This window comes from Mesoplodon bidens (genome assembly GCF_964165515.1).
Source record: "Mesoplodon bidens genome assembly, chromosome: 4".
Classification (NCBI taxonomy): domain Eukaryota; kingdom Metazoa; phylum Chordata; class Mammalia; order Artiodactyla; family Ziphiidae; genus Mesoplodon; species Mesoplodon bidens.
The window spans coordinates 172,868,914-172,891,673 of record NC_138160.1 but is presented as its reverse complement, the minus strand read 5'-3'; the positions used below and the strand labels follow the sequence as shown (position 1 = coordinate 172,891,673).

The window sequence follows — 22,760 nt, the reverse complement described above, 5'->3', positions numbered from 1 at the left end:
TGCAGCATTTTAATATAATCTATAAGAATGGGTTAGAAATTTAAAAAAAAAACCCAAACCAAGCTCTCTAGCTACTTTGAGAAGCCAAAGCCCCCCACGGTAGGCAACCCCTGCTATGCCCAAGTCTGGGATCATCCATGTGGACCACATCCCCTCAAGGCTTTGCCACCTAGCACTTGCCATTTGCTCTTTGGAACCAAATGCCAGAGTTTGTATTTGCCCCTTAATTTGAAGTGTAGTTGAAGGACTGGAGCCACCCATTGTTGAGAAGTGTCAGGGGAAGACCCCCCCACCCCACCCTACTGCTGTTCAGTGTGTGAGAGGCTCTTGGGGACAGAGGACTGGACTTCTGTGTGGCTCCAGCAAAGGCTGGAAGCAGAGGCTACAGGTGACCAAGAGGAGATTTTGGCTCAGTATAGGACAGGCTTCCTGGGTCTGAGAGTGGTGGTGGTGAGCTGCCCATCCCTGGAGGGGTAGAAACAGAGGCTGAGGAAGGAGCAGCCTGCTTTGGGTGGAGGGTTCCCATGGACACATCAGCGGCTGGGAATCCGAGGTTTACAAGGCCCACATCCTCCCCCCACCCCCACCGTGGTCAGCACTGCAGCTAATAGTCTTCCTGGTAAGTCCCCTAGACTCCACCAGGCACAGTTGGGGTAGTTTGGTTCACAGTTACACAGCAATTGATGACCCCTTTACCCGCCACCCCCCAGCAGCATGCCCTCCCCACCTAGTGCACCTGCATCACGTCACACTTGCCCCTAGCCTCGCTCAGCTGGTCCTGGATCTGACTATACCCACCTCTCACTCCTCACCTGGCTGGGCTGGACGCTGTGGGGTGACATGAAGAGATGGAGAATAAGGCTTTGACTCCGGCCAGGCTGCCTGATCCCAGGGGAACCTGTCCTTCCCTTTGTAGAATTGTCACAAGGACGGCCCCTATATCACCAGGCTGTGAAAGCCCATGGGGTATTTGTTCTCCTTCCTCCCCTCTTGACCCTTCACCCCTTGTAGCTCCTAGATAAGATTTGGTTGAAAACATGAATGAAGGAATGAATAGATGGAATCTTTCCTGTGAAAAACAGAAACTCTCAGGTGGCCTGTGCGTGGGGACGTGAGGACACAGCTGACTGTTTTTACAGTCCCCCTGACTGAACCCCGGCTCTGGGGCTGGGTCCCCACCATGCACCAGAGCAGGTCTGCCTCGGTCTCCCTCCCAGCCTCTCTCCAGGTGACACCCTGGAGGTGTCTCACACTTTGGTGCTTCCACATTCCATCCCCGACAAAACGTGCCGCTGCCGCCCAGGGAAGCGGGCAAATGCATGGCCGCGGGCACGGGAGCCTCTGCCCGCCTGCTGGGACTTGCGCAAAGTATGTGTCAGTAATCCCAGCTCGGCCCGCTGGGGCAGGAGGAGGTGCTGGGAGGGCTGCAGGCAGGGCCATGCAGCCCAGGGCCTGGGAAGAGGTGGCTCCCAACACCAGGGACCCAGGTCTTGGGACCCCTCCCCATGGGCCCTCCCATCGCCAAAGGTGCTCCAGCTCCTGGGGAGGGGTCTTCCAGGCCGGAGAGCGAGAGAGCATGGAGGCATGTGGGCTTTTCTCAGAGACGCCATAGTGGGTAGAAAGAGAAGGCAGAACCCGGAGGGCTTTGGGGCAGGTGAGCACCCTTGGGGGAGTCTGGGTCCTGTAAGCCTCCTGGACAGCTCCAGCCAGAAAGGACAGAGCCTGCCCATCAAGCTGGGCAGCCATCAACCCGCCGGGCAACCAGCCGCACTCAAGGCCTCTGGTCTCAGGACGGCAACTTGGTCCAGCTGTGGAGAGGCCCTGACCTTAGAAAACAGCAATTTGGGACAGGACAGGCACTCTGGAATCCTCATGTGTCACCAAGGGGAAGACCCATGAGACCAACCAGGGTCCTCCTCAGCAGAGGCCCTGCAGGTAGAGTGCAGAACAGGGGCCCCCAGATGAGGACTGAGCAGAGATCTGTGCCTTCGAAGGACAAGAGAAGATGTGGCCTTGCTCTCTGGGAGTGGCCCCTCATGGCCCAGACATGGGAGGCTGTGCATGAGGAGTGGCAGGGTCCAGAGAGGGTGGCTAGCGGGGCTGGGAACACAGAGCACTTCCTGGAGAGGTGGCCCCGGATGACGTATGGACAGAAGGTGCCCCAGCCCCGCCAAGGTGTGAAGGAACCTGCCCTCCCCATTGCTCACTTCCCCTCCAGGAGCCTCCGATAGAATGTGGTCCACCACCTCCTTGGACAGATGGAGAAACTGAGGCCCAGGAAGGAAAGGGCAAAAACAGTTAATTCAGTGAATAATACAGCTGGTGACCACACCCTGCCCTCCAGGCCCAGCCAAGCTGTCCTCTCCCCAGAACCCCTCTCTCTTTGAGAATTGCTGTGAAGTCCCAGCTCTCCCTCCAAGATGCGCACAGCCATAGGCAAAGGGCAGAGCTGTGCCCACAGTGCACGGGCACCCTGTGTTTGCCGGTCTTGCAAAAAGAAATCAAACCAGGACTCAGGAAAACTAAGAGCCTATGACTCCGTTGAGATCTGCCAGGTAACGGTGCACAGGCACTTAGCCTCTCCGATTGAGGATCCACCCCCAGAGGAGCCAGGCAGGGGCGGGCAGAGAGGGGGCCTGCTCCAAGTCCTGCCTTTGCCCCCAGCCTCTGTCCACGAGAAGAGGCTTCTGTCCTCTGGTTTAGCGGCACATTTACGGTAAAACCCGCTTGAGTGAAGGCCATCAGCTCAGGTTGGGGCAAAGCTGGCCCAGGCTGGGTCCTGAGTGGCCTCCTTCCCCTGCATGTCACAGCCAGCGCCTTTGCTCTATCTTGAGTAAGACTGTCTGGCAAGGCGCCTGGCCTTTCAACAGTGCAACAGTGCAGTCCTCAACAGGAGCGAACGAGGGAGGAGGGAGAAAAACCATTAGTGCTTTCAGGAGGCAGGCGTGGCTCACGTGGCCCCAGCCACAGGCTGGAACCGGAGTCTAGGAGCCACTTTGCAAACTGCACATGTGGTTGCTTTGGGTTGAAAATGATACCCCCACCCAGAAAAAAAGTATTACCAAAAAATTAACCAACAATAGAATTCACAAAAACCTGGGGGAAAAAAAGTTCATCATCTTACCAACTTAATACAGACATTTTCCTCACTTTAGGTTCTTATTTCATTCACACATTTTTCATAATCATAATAACAGTGCGCAGAGAAGGTCGTGGTCTGTTTTTTAAGGTATACCGTCTCCTGTTAAACATTTCGCATTTGTGGGACCTTCTCGGCGATGGTGCTCGCAGTTACTCAGGCCTGTGGTGTGAGTGTACTGTCTGTCATCTGCTTGCCTGACCATTGGCCCTTTCTGCTGTATGGATGGCCCTGCAAGGAGGATCTCTCCAGAGTTGGAATTTGGGGTAAAGGCTCAGGGCTCAGAGGGGGGTCCTCCCATATCTGCGCAGGGAAGTGTGCATTCAGTTTGGGACGATCTGGTTTTTAGGGGCCTTCGGGACATCGGATGTGACATCCACTTGAGCATTTAAAATTCTAGCTCCCAGCCCGGGGGCTGCTGAGGGTGGGGGTGGGGGTGTTTCTTGGGCTGCCATCCTGCACTTCAGGGTTGGCAGCAACAAGGGAAATGGAACAAATTCCTCGTAGGGTGAATTGCGGTGGCCAAGTGCGGGGTGAAGGAAATGGGTCCAGTGAGGGCAGGCTGGCCTTTTGGCCTCTGCCCGCAGGCTGGGCAGGGCCTTCATGCCCCTGTGGCTCCCAGGCCCCCAGGACCACCGCCCCAAGGCAAGGGCAGGACACCCCCCTCCTGCCTGGCTTTCCCTGAGGCCACAGGACACAGCTTTTGCCCATTAGGGCAGGGCCAGCGACCCCTGAGGTCATTGTTGGTAGAACATCCTGCATTGGCGATGGCCGTGAGGAGGAGGAGATGCATGGTGATCGCGAGGCAAGGTCAGGACCTCATGATGACCTAGTACATGGGCCCGAGGGTAAAGGAGGGGTGACTGATGATGGGGTTCCCACACCCAGCGCTCACCTGAACACCACCATCCCTCCTGTGAGTGGCCCTAAGTCAGGCCCATCTCCATCTGGTCCCCAGTTTGCACACTTGTCAAGCATGTGAGAGGCTGAGGGGGAGACTGGAAAATTAACCTGAAGCCCCAGACACCCAGGTGAGAGCTCAGAGTGGGTTCCTGGGAGGTTAATGAGGCCTGGTCCACGCTTGTTACCCCCTCCGGAGAACCCCTCTCAGCAACACTGGACAGAAGACCATGCGTTTGCCTCCTCAGGGTTTGGAAACGGGCGGTCCATGCCCTGCCTCAACAGCCCCCTTCCCACCACAACACTTCTGGAATGTTCACTATTGCTGCTTCCTTCGTCTGTCACCACCTTGCTCTTTTTAGGATCTTCACCACCTCCGGAAGAGAGATGTGGGGTCCGGCCCCTGCTTATTGCTGGCTCTGGGACACTGGGCTGGAGGGAAGCAAGTGGCCAGCCCCATGCAGACAGATGGGGCTGTGGAGGGCGGGGGCTCACGTCCTGGCCCCACTCCTGAGCCTGGCTGAGCACGCTCTCCCCTGCCTCTATAATGGACTGCGTGTTCTCAGAGAGCAGCACTGGAAGTTTCTGGAAACCTTGGGATTCAGAAGCAGAAACCAAAGGAAAACCTTGACTGCCAGACCAAAGGGTTTGGACTTGAAGCCTTGGGAGGCTCCCTGGACTCAAAGTCCCAGGACTCAAAGCTTGGCTTACCTTCAGTGATCCCAGAATTGGTGGTTTTCAAACACCAACAAGCATCAGAACCCCCTGAAGGGCCTGTCAAAACAGGGCACTAGCCCCGAGTTTCTGATTCAGCAGGTCTCGGGGGGCACCGCCTTGGAACTTGCCTTTCTGACAGGTTCTGTGGTGCACCTGTTGCCTGCCCAGGGGCCACCTTAAGACGACCCACCTCTCACCCAGCTACCTGGTATGATAGCTGGGGAAACCAAGGTGCTAAGGGGCCAAAGCAACAGGCAAAGCTGACCAGCCAGGGGACAGATTGGGGCCACCACACACATCGCCCTTCAGTGATAGTTCTGTGTTGGAAACAGGGTCATATTGAATCAGGGAGACCAATAGTGTTCTGTGTCTTTGGGTTTAGTGGTGTCTGTGTGCGATTTGTTTATTAATATGATGTTTATCTTACTCTCTGTCATGGATTGCATGTTCATGTTCCCCCAGATTTATATGTTGAACCCCTGACACCCAATGTGATGGTGTTAGGAGGTGGGGCCTTTGGGAGGGGATTAGGGTCAGATGAGGTCATGAAGGTGGAGCCCCCAGGATGGAAATAGTGTCCTTAACAGAAGAGGAGAAGGGCTTCCCTGGTGGCGCGGTGGTTGAGTGTCCGCCTGCCGATGCAGGGGACGTGGGTTCGTGCCCTGGTCCAGGAAGATCCCACATGCCGCAGAGCGGCTGGGCCCGTGAGCCATGGCCACTGGGCCTGCATGTCCGGAGCCTGTGCTCTGCAATGAGAGAGGCCACAACAGTGAGAGGCCCGTGTACCGCAAAAAAAAAAAAAAAAAAAAAAAAAGAAGAGGAGAAGACATTAGAGTTCTCTGCCATGTGAGGACACAGAGACAAGGAGGCCATCTGTGAACCAGGAACCCTTCGCCAGAACCCCACCATGCCTGCACCCTCATCTCAGACTTCCAGCCTCCAGGGCCGTGAGAAATGAATGTGTGTTGTTTCAGCCATCCTATCTGTACTCTTTGCTGTGGTGGCCCACACTGACCAAGATAATTGTTCATAAATGTTATCTTGTATGTACTGGTATTTAATACATTTTAAGAGCATAATAGCATATTAGAAAGGGGGAGCCTTGGGAAGCCAACCTGCCAAAACCCCATCCTTCCATGTTAACTCGTTGACGTTGGTCAGGTGTCTTCCTCTAGCCCCAACTTCTTGGTCCAAGAGATTCCCCAGGGTTCCACCTACCAGGTTGTGTAGGTTGGAGAGAGTCATATAGTGGGCAAGGCCAGAGCCAGGACCACACAGGTGATGGTGATGGAGCAGGTAGGCCAGTTAAGTAGCTAGGCAGTGGCTAATGGCAGGTGGTGGCAGAAGTGATGTCAGGGGCTTTGAAGGAGGAAGTAACCAGCCTCCAAGAGAGAGGCACTGGTCCCTGAGGAGGGGTGGTGCTGGGGACACAAGCAGAGGAGGGGGAGGGAGGGAAGAGCTGTCTAAAGGCTGCGGTAACCAGCCCTTGAAGGTGGCAGACCCTTGGGCTACACATGGAGGGGCCACCTCCTTGCAAGGTTCAGTTCCTTCTGGCCCGAGCAGCTTGGAGGGTGAGAGAAAAGAGGCAGCATGAGCAGAGGAGGGAGATGGGGAATATTCAGTCTTCGCTGCATGACAAATGACCAGAGTTATGGCTTCAAACATTACCTGTGCATTCACAGAGTTCACAGCTCTGCGGGTCAGAAGTCTGCGCAGCTTGTCTGGGTTCCCTGTTCAGGGTCTCTAGAGGCCAAAATCAAAGTGTTGACCAGTCTGGGGAAGAATGTGCTCCCAACCTCACCCAGCTGCCAAATTCTGGTCCTTGCAGTCCGCATGTACTTGCGGCTCTCTCCCAAGGGTGGTTCTCAGCTCCTCGAGGCCACTTTCTGGTCCTAGAACGCAGCGCCTTCATCTCAGAGCCAGCACCAGCTTCAGACGCTGCTGATGTCTCCAACTTCTGCTACCAGCTGGAGGCTCTGCTTTGAAAGCATGCGTGTGGATAGATTAACTCAGCTTGGCGGCCCTGATGTATGTCTGCTGTCCACTGCAGGTCCTGCACACATAGCAAGTGTGATCTGTCTATATGAAGAGCTCTGGACAGGAAGGTGGGCACTCTCGATGCCACATCAGCATCTGGGCTTGGTGGGTGGGAGAGCAGGAGAGCAGCCACCTCCTTCCAGGGGTGCATAGCCGCCCTCGGTCCCATCCCCTCAAACCACATTCCCTCCCAAATGCTCCTTAGATGTCCCCCTCTGGATGCCAGGCCCCTGGGACAAGAAAATGACATCTTTATTTGTACCCACCACCGACAGCAGTTGAACTCACCTTCAATTATGAATGGATTGAAAGGTGACAAACTGCAGCAGCATTTGTGGCTTCTGAGATGCTATCACCAGGAGAAAGCAGATACTTTCGTCTCAGGTGACAGTTTGTTCAGAGATTACAAAATGCCATTGAGCTCTCAGCCCATCACGTAGGCTCAGTAAAGAAACACACAGCCCTGAACCACCAGCTTGTTCCCTGTTGTAACCCTATGTCGGTCTGCTTGTTTTCTTGTAACTGTTTCTTTCTTCTCCACTTGGTCTGGGATGATGACTGGACGGTAGTGCAGAGTTTGTGTCAGCCAAACCTGCTTCCCCTAGTGGTCACGTCTTACATAATTATCAGGATGGAGACCACGCTCGTGCACAGCCAAACACAGGCTGACTTCACCAGTCTCTCCATGGATGCCCTTTCTCTGTTCCAGGATCTGACTCGGGAGCCCAGGTCGCATTTGGTGTCATTGCATTTTATGCGCTCTGAGAACTTGGAGAGGCATAGAACACCAAGATGGTGGTGCCCTGTAGTCGCAGCACTTTCCCGTTTACAACATTCCTCTCCCACTAAGCTGTCTCTGGCGAGACCCTTAGACAGGACAGTACGTGGTTATCCCTGGGGTCTGGGGCCCAGAGTCCTGGTGGATGCTGCTCCCCACCATCCTGTCCAGCCCCCAGCCCCAAGCCAGTGTACCCTCCACTTCCTCCTGGAAGGGCATGGGAGGAAGGAGTTACAGATCTTGGTTTTCCAAGTATTAATTGCCTGGGGGCAACTACCTTCTTCTCAGATTAGAAATTTGAATGCTGGGGGTGGTAAAGAGATACCATATGTCCAGTTTGGAATTTTTTCCAGCTTTATGGAGATATAATTGACATAGAACATCGTGTAAGGTTAAGGTGTACAATGTAATTATTTGATGTATTTACATGTAATAGTGATGTATGTGTTGCAAAATGATTACCACAATAAGGTTAGTGAACACAATTCGGATCTTTAATATGAACTTTTTATCAACCAATTTGTCCTTCAAGGCCCAGCAAGATTCAGTGACCTGAGTTGGGCCCCCTTGACCTTTCCCTGCCCACTTTCTCCCACACGCTGGGCCCTCCTGTGTCTGACAGGACACCCCCCCACACAACTTTCTGCCCTCCTTGGGCAGGGTCTGCATCACCCAGGTCCTCTTCGTTGCCCAGCTCTGGAACAGAGGAAACTTTCTGGAAATAATTCAAGGAACTAAAGGGGCCATCAGGTCCAGAGGGGGTGGGAGAGGGATCCAGTCAGGCTTGGTGGAGGCCAGACCAGCTGGAGTGGCATCTGGGCTGGGAGCCGGCTGCCAATACTCTGGCCTTGCTCGCAGAGGTGGTCATACGGGGCCTGACTGGGAGGAGGTCTGGGAGGGGACAGGGGTAGGGGAGCTGACTCAGCACCCCAACCTTGGAATGAGCCTGGGGAGAAGCTGTGAACTTGAGAGTCCCACTCTGCTTTCCCTGGAGCTGCGGCGCGGCGGCGTGAAGAGAGGTGGGGAGGGGCCGAGGTGGGAGCAGGCTCTATGCTTTCTGTGGGTGGTGGTGGGGTTCTGGCGATGGGCAACTCAACCCCCACTCAGAATGGGTCCTGGCCTCTGGCGTCTGGCAGGGGTACCAGCACCTCGGGACTGGTGCGGACCGAGAGAGACTGAGTCTTCTTTCTCTTTCTGTCTGAATTGAGTGACCCCTTCGTTTTCCACTTGTTCTGAGTCTCGGAGTACCTTCAGCCAGTATAAAGACATCAACTGAGTGGATTTGCCTTCTGACGGACCCTCTTCGTCCCTTCTCCAGTTCGAGCCAGGCTGCCGGCAACAGAAGAGAAGGAGGGAACCCCCATGAACCTCAGGAGCCAGCCTCTTCAGAAAGGCTCCATGACCAGAGCCATGAAGGTCAAACCTTACCCTAATGTTCCATCAGGAAATGTTCAAACATCCAGAAAAGATGCAGGACGTCAACAGAGAACATCTGTGTACCCACAGCTCCCATTTTACCTGACCCCGTGGATTCCATACCTAAGCATGCCTCTGTCCACCCACTTATTCATCTCATGTTTTATGTGCCCTCAATCCACTCTTTCCCTGAACACTTCGGCTGGCTCATCGTTAACTAGAGTTCAACATGTGTTTACAAATCACATCCCACGTGGAGCATCAAAATATGGCACAGATAGATGTGAAGTACCCTGGCTCATGGAATGGAAGAGCCACAGTCTGTCAGGGCAGCCTCGCCTGGAGTGACAGCTCATCCCTGCTTCCAAATGGAAACGCCTAGTGGCAGGCAAACTGGGACAGTTGGTCCCAGCCCCACCTCACCTGCCAGCCTCTGAGGCACCTCTGCTGGGGCTCCTGTGTGCTCCAGGGAACATAGGTTGAAAACCACTAGCCTGGCCTCCACAGTCATGTCTCTGGCCTGACACTCCGTCGAGGCCTCCAGGACTGGCCACAGCAGCCCTTGGCTTGCCTGAGGCTTGCCTGAGGCAGAAGGAGCCTGGTGAGTGACCAACCAGGCTAGCCAGAGATGGACTCTGAGCTATGGGAGGTGCCATAGAAGCTGCTGAAGGATCCTGAGCCAGAGTCCTGATTCTCCCCCAATCCAGCTCCTGCCCTGTGTTCCACCTGCTGTCTTCACAAGGCTACTCAGTTCCCATGACCCTTCCCCATGAGCCTCTCCACTCTTTACAGAAGAGGTCATCCCAAACTCTTTTGCTGCCAGTTCCACGTTACATCCTGTCAGTGCCGAGGGGAGTGAGGGAATAATGCTGGGCAAAGGTGGGAGGTGGGGAAATTCAGGGTCACTGTGAGGGGTACCACATGGTGGAAACAGATAGCTGACCTCAGCCAAGGGCAGTCGGAGGCCAGCCACATGTGCCGATATAGGCAGAGTGGTCACTGGGGCCGGGATGGGATGTCTCAGTGGGTGGAGGGGTGTAGAAACTGGCTGGAGTAAGTTGGGTAGGAAGTGGAGGTGATGCTTTCTGAAGGGGGACTGGGGCCCAGGGAGTTTTGCCTGATTTACAGGTGGGAGGTTCTCCACAAAAGTATGGGCTGAGAGTGGCAGCGGGCACACAAGTTAGACACAGCCTACCTCCCCCGCTGCCCACCACCAACCCGACCTGGACATCTGACCTCAGACTGGAGTGGGCAGAGCTGGCCCGTCTTCTCCACCCTGAAATCCTCACCCTGCCCACTGGGTGCCTCCAAGAGCAGACTGCTGACCTTGGCCTGCATGCCACCACTCGGTCCAAGGGCCAGCTTCCCTCCCATCCTCCCATCCTCCCATCCGTGCATTCAGCCTGTGCTGGTCCATCAGGAAGCTAAGCACCTAGGCCAGCCCAGGGGTCCCGGAGAAGCAGCAGAGCAGCCCCTGTGGTCTCCACTCAGAGCCATCTGTGCAGGACAGGGTGCAGGAGAGCAAGGCTCAGATCACAAAATACTTCCTAGAGAGGAAAGACCTCACAGCTGGGTGAAAGCAGAGGGCTGGCCTTTCTGAAAACCTTGGGGTCCCAGACTGTGGGGTGGGTGTGAGAGAGAGCTGGGGAGGGTCAGGCCTGGCCGGGCACCCAGCACCCAAGAGGCTCTGCAGGTAGTGGAGGAACAAGCAAGGGAATGAGCCAGCCCCACAGTTGAATGCCACTCGGGAATACAGACTCAGGCAGCGGCATGGGGACGTCCGTGATATCTGGCATGAGGTCATGGCTGGTTTTTGGCTCATCAAGTCATGAGGATGGACAGGATGGGGAGTGTGCCAGGGAGAGGGGTCAGATATTGGAGCATGGATGTGGGAGGGACCCAGGAGGCCAGGACTCTCTAGTCTGGAGGCTTTGGGCCTTCCCCAGGAACGGGGACTCTAGGGCTGGCCACCCATTAAAAGAAGGCTCACCTCCACTTGAACACCTGACTTCAAGATGTCATGGACAGTCCCTGGGGAAAGACAGGTTTTAATTCTTGAGAGATGCACTTGATCAGGAACGGAGAGCAAGCAGAGGACGAGGGCTGCATGGTTGCCCAGAAATGGTGGGCAGGAGGGCACGGGATGAGAGGATACCATACATGGAAACCCTGTGTTCAGGACTTCAAGGAGAAGTTGCCCTCTCCCAACCAGCTAACTGAATACAGAACTACTTAAATGCTGCCGAGGCGAGCCGTAGAGGGTGGCCCTCACACAGAAGGGCAGGGGGACTGTGGGGGATACCAGGGACTCCCTGTGGCCATGGAGATGCACGGGACGAATCCCCACGTCAGCTGAGAGATGGGTGGAGACAGGAAGTGTGCGGGGACGCTGGTGTGACAGGAGCAGGGAGCTCACAGGGTGTGAGAGGAGCGAGCTGGACAGATCCAGATTCTAACAGGACTGTGCAGTGAGGAAATGTTCTCTCTGGGTCATCCAATGAGGCATCTCCAGGTACTGAAGGGCGTGGGTTTTGTGCCTTAAGGCAAGGCAGCCTCTGAAGATTTTGAAGACGAAGAGGGGAAGATGTTAGGATATGATGTGTATTTCCAGAGGGTAGGTTTGTTTCTCTGAGAGACAGTGATCCTGTTTCCTGCCATTCTCACCACAGCTGAATGGAACTGGGTTAGACTCAGAGTAGGACTTACTGAAAGTCAGCATCATAGTGCAGGTGTGTGGCTTGCTGAGGGACACAGAAACCTTTGTCTCACCTTCTCAGGGGTGCTTAGCCCTCCCAGGGGAGAGGAGGTGCCAAACAAGAGGAACCTCTGGGGGGGCAGCTGAAACGTTTATAAAGCTGCCATTGCCTTGGTTTCCCCACCAAACAAAGGAAGGGGAAACAGACATTTCCACCTGGATCCCACCAGAGAAAGCTACCAGATAAGCAGGAAGCATCCTGCCAGGCAGAGGGGCCACTCTGGGCCTGGGACACACCATACCAGACACCCCATAGGGAGGAGGAGACACGGCTCCCTGAGGAGGAGGAGAGAGCACAGAGGCCAAAGACCCGGGTGAGCATGGGCAGCATCTGCACCTCTCTGTTCCCAGAGAGTCCACAGATCTCTGGGGACTAGGTAAGAAGGCACAGAATGCTGTTTCCCTGGAACCACCCCACTCCCAGTCGCCCTCCTAGGTCCGTGGAGCCTCCCATGCTTTGGTCTTCTCCTATCACCCTACGGGTCTTCATAGCCCCTTCCAAGAGCTGAAGAGCCTTTGTGATATCAGCGGTTGATGGGGGGCAGGCTTCCACAGCCCGCCCTGAAGAGTAGCACTGGCCGCACAGTCATTCACATGGAACATCCACCCAGGGGTGAAGGAAGCACTGAGACGCAGAGGAATCAAGCAGAGCTCTGCCAGCAAGAGCCCATCAACCCACTATAAAGACAGATGCATCCACAGGTGACAGGACTGTGGGTCCTCCGTTGGGATGGGCAGATATAACAACATGTCGCCATGGGATTGGAGAAGCTCTTTCCCCTCTGCCCCAAAAAGGACCTGGTGGTTCTTCCTCTTAAATCAAGGTGTAATCACGTATAGTAAAATGACCCCATTTCAATCAGTTTTGACACATAAACACATGTGTAACCAACACCTCCATCAAACACAGAGCGCTTCCTTCACCCTAGACCAGTACGGTCCAGTAGAACTTTCCACAGTGACTGAAATATCTAACCATCCAATGTGGTAGCCACAGGCCATGTGTAGCTGGTGTGACCGAGAAACCAAATTTTTCTCTCATTTATTGTCATTTTGCTTCATTTAAGTTACATAGGCATGTGTGGTGCGTGGGGACAATTTTGCAAAGCACAGACTGAGAAACATTCTCTCTCGCTGCCTTCAGGTCAGGCCAGTCTTCCCTATGAATGCGGAAACTACCCTGATTTCTGTCCCCATCCACAGTGTTGTCTGGCCTTGGTCTCCATCAGAGGAATCGTGGTCACCCACACTGTGTCAGGCCTCTCTTCAGCAACCTGCCAGGGAGATCCCTGCCCTTTGCATCAGTAGTCCACTCCTCTCTGTTTCCAAGGAGAATGCCACTGCAAGAGTAAACACTGTGTGTTCATCCACGCTTCTATGGACGCCTATTTGGGTGGTTTCCAAGTTTTTCTCTGATGATCACAGCCCTGCGAATATTCTTGAGCACATCTTATTGTGGACATATGCTTTTATATCTGTTGGGTAAATAGCCAAAAGCCGGCTGGCATGGTCGGTATGAGTTCAGCGGTGATTTTCACGCATATGATTTAGCCACGGCTGTACCCCGTCTCACCGCTGCTCCGGAAGTGGTCCTCCTCCCTCCCACCACAGACCCAGCCGCTCCTCCCTGTGCTGACCCAGCATCACACTGTGTCCCCGAGTTCTGCCCTCTGAGCTCCTGAACAGTTTCAGGGCGCTACTGTCTCCACCCCAACAGAACGGGGGACGCCTGCAGTTGCGCAGAGAAGCAGGCAGGCCTCCACCACTTCCTTGATTTACTTTCTGTCAGTCCATGTGCCCATGGTGATGTTTTGTGCTGAGTCTCAGGTACAGGATGGGGACAGGCTTCCTGCATGGTAGAAGCACACCTTGCCCTGGAATGCACAAGTGTTTGGAAGGAAAGGGCCTGTGTGCATCCTCCAAAGCAGGTTCACACTAAGGCAAGCCTGGCTCCTGCTCCTGTTTCATGGGCCAGCAGTGCATCCCCCTTACTAACCAGGCCCCCTTGTCCTCCTCCCCCAGGTCCCTGGCTGTCGGGCCCCAGTACTCATCCCTGGGGACACAGCCCATCCTCTGCGCCAGCATCCCAGGCCTGGTACCCAAGCAGCTGCGCTTCTGCCGGAACTACGTGGAGATCATGCCCAGTGTGGCAGAGGGCATCAAGATCAGCATCCAGGAGTGCCAACACCAGTTCCGTGGCCGCCGGTGGAATTGCACCACTGTCAACAACAGCCTGGCCATCTTTGGCCCTGTGCTGGACAAAGGTACACGTGGCACCCGTCATGGCTTTTCAGGCAGAGGTGGCAGCCCAGGGATGTGCATGCAGCAGGGTCCAAGCCAGCTTCCCCCTCAGTGAGGCTGGGCACAAGCCACTACATTTCCCTCTGCCTTCGTGTCTCACCTATGCTCAAGTGTGGGAACAGCACCTCCAGCAGGGGGGCAGTGCTGCACAGACCTCATGACCGTAAGCATCTCCCATGTGGGTCCTTTCCAACGCTCACCCACTCTGGAGGGTGCTCCTGACACTGGGAAGGGTATAAGATCATGCAGAGTTTCCTCCTGCTTCCCCCTTCCCAAAAGCAATTACGTACGTAGTTCCACGGGGACAAGATTAACCATTGCAGGTTTCCTGCAGGAGCCAGGACTTCAAGCAGGTCTTAGAGAGAAAATATAAAAACAAACAAAAAACACAGAAAGGGAGAGGGTTGGAGATCACAGAGGCACACAGCAGAAGTTATTCAGGGTCATGGAGCCAGGGGTTTATTTTGGGAAGGAGAGGAAGATCAGGAGCACTGGGTATTGGTTAACTTATGGTGAAGAGCAAACTTTCACAAAACCTAGTAGTTTAAACAATAATAATCATGTGTTATATGTCCCAACGTCTGCAGATGTAGGCAGATGCAGTAGGCAGGGCTGGTCTCTGCACCTCTGCTGGTCCTCATTTCTCTTACATATCTTGGTGGCCAATGCTGAGGTCAGCAGGAACACCCACAAGTAGCCTCTTCACGTGACCTGGGTTCCCTTAAATATAGTGGACAGGCCCTCCAGCAAGTGGGGGGAGAGGGAGGGAGAGAGAAGAAGAGAGAGAAAGAGGGAGAAAAGCTTCTTTCACTGAGCAAAATGTTTTCAAGATTTACCCACCTGTAGCATGTTTCAGCACTTTATTCCTTTTTATGGCTGAATTATATTCTCTTGTGTGGATGGATCACCTTCTGTTTATCCATTCATCTGTTGATGGACACTTGGGTTGTTTCCAACCTTTTTTGGTTATTGTGAATAATGTTGATATGAGCACTTTTTACAAGTATCTGTTTGAATACCTGTTTTCAATTCTTCTGGGTATACTCCTAGAAGTGTGAATTGCTCAGTCATATAGTAATTCTGTGTTTTGAGGAATTACCAAACTGTTTTCCACAGCAGCTACACCATTTTACATCCCCACCAGCAGCACATGAGGGTTCCAGTTTCTCCACATCTTTGGCAATGTTTGTTATTCTTTGTCTGTTTTTTCCTTTAGCCCTCCCAGTGGAAGCGAAGTGATGTCTCATTGTAACTTTTATTTGCACATCCCTGATGGCTAATGATGTTGAGCATCTTTTCATGGGCTTCTTGGACATCTGAATGTCTTCTTTGGAGAAATGTCTATGCAAGTCCTTTGCCCAGTTTTTAATTGGGTTGTTTGTCTTTTTGTTGTTGAGTTGTCAGAGCTCTTTATATATTCTAGACACTAGATACTTATCAGAAATACAATTTGCAAATATTTTCTCCCTTGTATAGATTGTCTTTTCAGTTTTGTGACAGTGTCCTTTGATGCACAGAAGTTATAAATTTTGGTGAGATTCAATTTACCTATTTAGGTGTCATATCAAAGTAAGCATTGCCTAATCTAAGGTTACTAAGACTTACACCTGTGTTTTCTTCTAAGAGTTTTACAGTTTTACTTCTTACACTTAGGTCTTTGATCTGTTTTTAGTTATTTTTCGTATATGGTGAGAGGTAAGGGTCCAGCTTCATTCTTTTGCACGTGGGAAACCAGTTGTTTCAGCACCATCTGTTCCAAAGACTAGTCTTTCCCCCATTGAATGGTCCTGGCACTCTTGTCAAAAATCAATTGCCCATAGATGTCTGGGTTTATTTCTGGACTTTCGATTCCATTCCATTTGTCTATATGCCTCTCATTCTGCCAATATCACACTATTATGTTTCCTGTAGTTTTGTAGCATGTTTTAGAGTTGGGAAGTGTAAGTCCTCCAACTTAATTTTTGTTTTACAAGATTGTTTTGGCTTTTTTGGGATCCCTTGTAATTCCATATGAATTTTAGGATGTTTTTTCCATTTCTGAAAAAAAGGCAGTGGGAATTTGTTTTTTAACATCTTTATTGGAGTATAATTGCTTTACAATGGTGTGTTAGTTTCTGCTTTATAACAAAGTGAATCAGCTGTACATATACATATATCCCCATATCTCTTCCCTCTTGCATCTCCCTCCCTCCCATCCTCCCTATCCCACCCCTCTAGGTGGTCACAAAGCACTGAGCTGATCTCCCTGTGCTATGCAGCTGCTTCCCACTAGCTATCAGTTTTACATTTGGTAGTGTATATATGTCCACACCACTCTCTCACTTTTTTATGGAGATTGCATTGAATCTTTGAGAAGTATTGCCATCTTAACAGTATTAAGTCCTCTAATCCATGAACATGGGATGTCTTCCACTTATTTAGATCTTCCTTAATTTTTCAGCAGTATTTTGTAGTTTTTAGTGAACAAGTCTTGTACATCTTTGGTTAATGCATTCCTAAGCATTTTTATTCTTTTTGATGCTATTATAAATGAAATATTGCTTTATTAATTTCCTTTTCACATTTTTCACTGATTATGTATAGAAGTACAATTGATTTTTGTGTCTTGATCCTGTATTCTGCAAATTTGCTTAAGTTTTTCATTAGCTCTAAGAGTTTTGTGTGGATTCTTTAGGATCTCATGATGACATCATGAGATCATGTCATCTGTGAATAGAAACATTTTTGCTTCTTCCTTTCCAATTTGGAATCCTTTTATTTCTTTTTCTTGCCTAATTGCTCTGGCTAGCACTTTCAGTACTATGTTGAATAGGAGCGGTGAGAGTGGGCACCCCTTGTCTTCTTCCTGATCTCAGGGGGAAAGCTTTCAGTCTCTCATCATTGAATATATGATGTTAGCTGTGGGATTTTCATAACTGCCCTTTATCAGGTTGAGGAAATTCCCTTCTATTACTAATCTGTTGAGTGTTCGTATCATGAAAAGGGTGTTAGATTACATCAACTGCTTTTTCTGAATCAATTAAGATGATCACGTGGTTTCACCTTCATTCTATTAATGTGGCATATTATTATTGGTTGATTTTCATCCATTGCATTCTTGGGATAAACCCCTCTTGGTCATAGTATATAATCCTTCTAATATGCTGGAGGATTTAGTTTGCAAGTATTTTTTTGAGGACTTTTGCATCAATATTCATAAGGAATATTAGCCTGTAGTTTCTTTTCTTGTAGTGCCTTTGTCTGGTTTTGGTATCAGGATAATGCTGACCTCATAGAATGAGGTAGGAAGTGTCCCCTGCTTTTCCATTTTTTTGTAACAGTTTGGGAATGATTGGTGTTGACTCCACTTTAAATGTAGGGTACAATTCACCAGTGAACTTCTTCTTTGCTGGGAGGTTTTTCATTTCTAATTCAATCTCTTTACTTGTTATAGGTCTGTTCAGATTTTCTATTTCTTCTTGAGTCAGTTTTGGTAGTTTGTGTATTTCTAGGACTTTCTCCATTTCATCTAGGTTAGTCCTTCATTTTTGAAAGATAGTTTTGCCAGATGTAGAATTCTTGGTTGACAGTGTTTTTCTTTCATCACTTTAAATATTTCATCCCACTGCCTTCTGGCCTCATTGGTCTCTGATGAGAAATTGACTGGTAGTCTTATTGAGGATCCTTTTTTTTTTTTTTTTTTTTTTTTTTTCTTTTTGCGGTATGCGGGCCTCTCACTGTTGTGGCCTCTCCCGTTGCGGAGCACAGGCTCCGGACGCGCAGGCCCAGCGGCCATGGCTCACGGGCCCAGCCGCTCCGCGGCATATGGGATCCTCCCAGACCGGGGCACGAACCCGTATCCCCTGCATCGGCAGGCGGACTCTCAACCACTGCGCCACCAGGGAGGCCCTGAGGATCCTTTTTACATGATGAATAACTTCTTTCTTGCTGCTTTCAAGATTCTCTCTTTGTCTCTACCATTTGATAGTTTGATTAAAATGTCTCAGTGTGAAGCTCTCTATGTTTATCCAACTTGAAGTTTGTTGAGCTTCTTGGGAGTATCTTGAGTGTTCGAGGCTTTTTTTAAATCAAATTTAGAACTTTTGACCATTATTTCTTTAAATATATTCTTTCTGCTCCTTTCTCTCTATCGTCTTCTTCTGGGACTCCCACAATGTGTTTGTTGCTACATTTGATGTTGTCCCACAGGTCTGTTCATTTTTCTTCATTCTTTTTTCTTCCTTCTCCTCAGACTGTATAATTTCAGTTAAACTATCTTCAAGTTCACTGATTCTTTCTTTTGCCTGCTCAACTCTGTTGAAAACTTCAAGTGAACATTTCATTTCAGTTATTGTACTTTTCAGCTCCACAAATTTTATTTGGATTCTGTTTATAATTTCTGGCTCTTTATTGACAGTCTCTCTTTGTTGAGACATTTTCCTCCTGGTTTCCTTTATCTCTTTGAGAACATTTAGGACAGTTGATTTAGAGTCATTTTCTAGTATGTTCAGTATTTGTGCTTCCTCAGAGATAGTTTCTGTTAATTTAATTTTCTTTTTCCTATGGATGGGCCATACTTTCTTGTTTCTTTGCATGCCTAGTAATTTTTTGCTGAAATGTGTAGTTTTTGAATATTATAATATGGTAACTCAGGAAATTAGATTCTTCTTCCTCTTCAGGGTCTGTTGTTGTTGTTACTATGGGTTGTTGTTGCTTGATTGTTTAGTGCCTTTTCTAAACTATTTTTAATTACTGCATTCTGTGTCTTGTGTGGTTCTCTGAAGTCTGTTTCTTTAGCTTAGAGTCAGCTAGTGGTTTCACAGAGATTTCCTTAATATCCTGGGATAACAACAACAACAAGAAAAAGGCCCCCACTCTGCCATTTTGCTGATGCCACTTTGTACCATCTTTTGAGACCTAGCCTTAAAGGCTGAGCAGTGCCACATTCTGTTGGTCAAGGCAGTTACAAAGGCCCACCCAGATTCTAGGGTAGGGGACACAGACTCCACCCTTGATAGCATGTTAAGGTCACCTTGGGAAATGAGCATTAAGGATGGGACATTCATTGGTATGGCCACCTATGGAACTGCCATCCAATCTAGGATGGGCCAATAGAGATTTGATGGCTGAGATGGGTCCCCAGGGGCCACAGCTGAACATGCTGTCAGTAGCGAGAGTAGGCCACAGAAGACATAAGAAGAGAGGATGCCAAAGGAAGGCTACTAGGACAGAGGTAGGGCGGGTCACATCAGCAAAGATCTGCTGGGGGCCCTGTAGTCCCAAGGGGCATTGGTGACAGGATAGCCAAGGCCATGTACCACCTCTTCCACACACCTGATTTCCTATGTTGTAAAGGGCAGCCCCATCCTTCTGTTACTTGGAGTCACCCATGATTCCTCTCCGTTGCAAGTCCCATCAGCAGTACCTTCAGAGTCATTCCTGAATCCAACCATTTCCCACCAAGCCCAGCCACCCTGACACCCTGCATGATCAAAGTGGCTCCTATACAACCGCTCAGTCCCATTCCCAATGTCCCTGAGGCCAAAAGAGCTGTGTCAACCACACCCCTCCTTCACTTGGGCCCTCCAGGGCTCCCAGCTCTCTCGAATCCTCTGGCCCAGCTGCCTCTTCTCCCTCCTCCTCTTCATCCTCGCTGTGCCCCTCTCCAGCCCCACTGGCCTCTTGGCTGCCTCCCAAACACTGAGTACAGTTCTATCTCCACCTTTGTTTTTGCATATCCCTCTGCCATTGCTCTTTTCTCTGCCTTGTGTGTGATTCCCTGCCCATTTCTCTCAGTCTCCTTCTAAATGCCACCTTGTCTCCTGTGTCATGTAGCATCCCCCATGCTGACCCTCTCTATCCCCATCACCCAGTATCACATCTTGCTCCCCGTTGTCCTCAGTTCTTTACCATCACATCTGTCAACCACCCCATGAGTACTGTGAGGCCCACCCCAGCTGCCCTGTCTGTCTTGCCAGCACGTGGCCTGTACGTATGGGAGGAACAAATGGCCTTGCTCAGACCTGGCAGCCAGAATGCAGAGGAAGGAAGAACAAAAGATGTCTGGGAGGAAGACACGCCAGGCCCTGAGACTGCTGGCATACTGTGGGCAGAGGTCCTGAGAGTGCAACTGAGCATTGCATTAAGGGCAGGTGGGGCCTGGTGGTGTTTGCTCAAGGGGTCGGGACTCTCCAACATCAGGCAGTCATGGTCATGCCCCTCAAGGTTGGTCTGTATTCTCTAGGGGCAGGAAGGGGCAGGGGAGAGTCATGCCATGTGGCCTTGACCAGCAAGTCAGCTCACTTCCTGGAGCATTAGCGTCCCCATCTATAAAATGGGAGAATAATTGCCACTCGGCCAACTTCACAGAGCTACTGGCTGGAGTAATTACACAGCAGCTCCTGCGGGGATGGCCACTGACATGTGTGGGAGAAGTTAGGGCCACAGGGTGATGTGACACATTGAGTGTGGGGGCATGTGTGTGTGAGTGTGTGCATGCATATACATGTGCATGATTGTGTGTGTGGTGCCTGTGCATGTAGGGTCATCTGTGGGTTGTGTGTGTGCGTGTGTATGCATGTGTACGAGTGTGTACCTGTGTGTTTGAACACGTATGTGTTCACGTTTGTGCATGTGCATATTTGTGTGTAGTACACGTGTGCATTTATGTACGTGTGTGTGTGGTGTGTAGTGTGTGTGTGGTGCAAGGTCCCATGCTGTGCCATGGTCAGGGAGGTATGCCCATCCATTTCACCGTGCCCGGGAGGGCCCAAACAGGATCATAGTGCCATCTGGGTTCCTGGCTCCAGAGCCTGATGGGGGTGTCTAGGGTTCCCACTTTCCTAAGTAAGAAGAAACGTCAGGGATTTCGGGAAAAAGGCAGAAGCCTGTACACCTGAAACAGCTGCCATCCTGGTGGTGGAGGAAGGCTGTGTCAGGTGGGGTCAGACCCCACCTGGAAGCCAGAGAAGGAAATGTGGATTTATTTCTGGGCTCTCTTCTACCCCATTGGTTCACATGTCTGTCCTATGCCCAGGCCACACTGTCTTGACTTCTGTGGCCCTGCAGTAAGTTTGAAAACAGGGAAGTGTGAGTCCTCCAACTATGTTCTGCTTTTCCAAGCTTGTTTCAGCTTTTTGGGGCTCCTAATAGGGATTTTAGGATCAGCTCATCAATTTCTGCAAAAAAAAAAAAAAAAAAAACACTTGGTTTTTCAGAGATTGCATTGAATCTGCAGGTCACTGAGAGGAATATTGCCATCTTAACAATTTGAAGTCTTCTGATTCATAAACATGGAATGTCTTTCCATTGATTTAAGTCTTTAACGTCTTTCAATGACATTTTGCAGTTTTTAGCATACAAATCTTCTATTTATTCCTAAGCATTTTTTTCTTTTTGATGCTATTATAAATGGAACTGTTTTCTTAATCTCATTTTTGCATTGTTCATTGCTAGTGTATAGCAACATGGTTGATTTTCAAATATTGATCTCATACTCTATAACCTTGCTGAAGGTTTATCAATTCTAATAGATGTTTCATGCATTCCTTAGAATTTTCATGTCATTTGCTAATAGAGAGAGTTTTCTCCTGTCTGGACACTATTTATTTATTTTTTTCTTGCTCAGTTGCCCTGGCTGGAGCCTCCAGGAAATGGTGAATAGCAGTGAGCAGAGCAGGTGCCCCTGATTTCTTCCTGATCTTAGAGGAACAGCTTTCGGGGCCCATTCTGTTCTTAAAATTTAAAGATCTAGGCATGAGGATCATCCTTCAGAAAAATAAACAGATAAAAGGGGAGAGTTTTGATATAATGTCTCTTGATTCTTTGAATTTTTTCTGAGTTACCTGTGCCAAAAATCTCACAGTGATATAGTATCAAAAAGTTTTAAAAATTTGTCAGCTCATCATTCAATTGGGTCCTCTTTCATTCTGAAACAAGAAATTGGAAACACCTGATTTACACAGAGCTTGGTGTCCCAGTCTTTATAGATGGTGCCAGGGCTGCACGTGTGCCAGGAAAACTGGGAGTCTCTTCATGGGTCAAGTGGGAGATGGGTGGTCCTAGAAGGGGAGGCGGGAGAAGAAGCAACAATGCCAGCGAGGTTGCCTTGGAATCGCCCGTGCTGACCTACGCACCCCTAGGGATATGTGAACCTGCCTTGGAGACCCCTGGGGCACAGCATCACCCTCACAGGCCCACAGGCTTCATCCCTTTTCTGCACATTCAGACATAGGATCCTGTCATGCTCAGCTCCAAACCCGCAGTCTTCCAGCTATGGTCAAACACACAAGCACCTTAGTCAGGACAGCTGTGGAGGCCCTGAGGCCTGCCTCTTGACCCCTGCCCATACTCCCTTCTGGGTTACCCACAGCAGGGTGCCACAGCAGCCATGGTCCCTCCCAGGAGACTTTTCCAACATCGCCATTGTAGATGGACCTTCCCTGCCAGTCCAGAGCTGCCTGCACCTGCCCCTCACTGGACTCCACAGTCTGAAATGGGGTCAGTCTTTGTGGGCCCCATTTTTGCAATCCTCATCCTCTCCAGATCCTTCTTATCTTTGGCTCTCAGCCCACAGGAACTACCTGGGGGACAGCTCCTGGCCTCCAGAGCAGCTCCTAGTTTCCTGCCTCCAACCTCAACATCACTCTCCCGGGACAAAAGCTGAGCCCTGCAGGGTGATCTCAGGTCCGGTGTGGGGCCCCCTGCCATGCACAGCAGGTTCACACAGCAGGCACATA

General features: G+C 50.7%; 1 protein-coding gene across 1 annotated transcript in view; it reads left to right on the top strand.

Annotated features, from left to right (window-relative positions):
* WNT3A (Wnt family member 3A) overlaps positions 1-22,760 on the top strand; it is a gene marked incomplete at its 3' end in the record, with an annotated part of 47,007 nt that overhangs the window by 5,113 nt on the left and 19,134 nt on the right. The window contains exon 2 of the mRNA XM_081230867.1: positions 13,765-14,006. Within this exon, the coding sequence (XP_081086993.1) occupies positions 13,765-14,006 (242 nt within the window). The remainder of the gene's footprint in view (positions 1-13,764; positions 14,007-22,760) is intronic.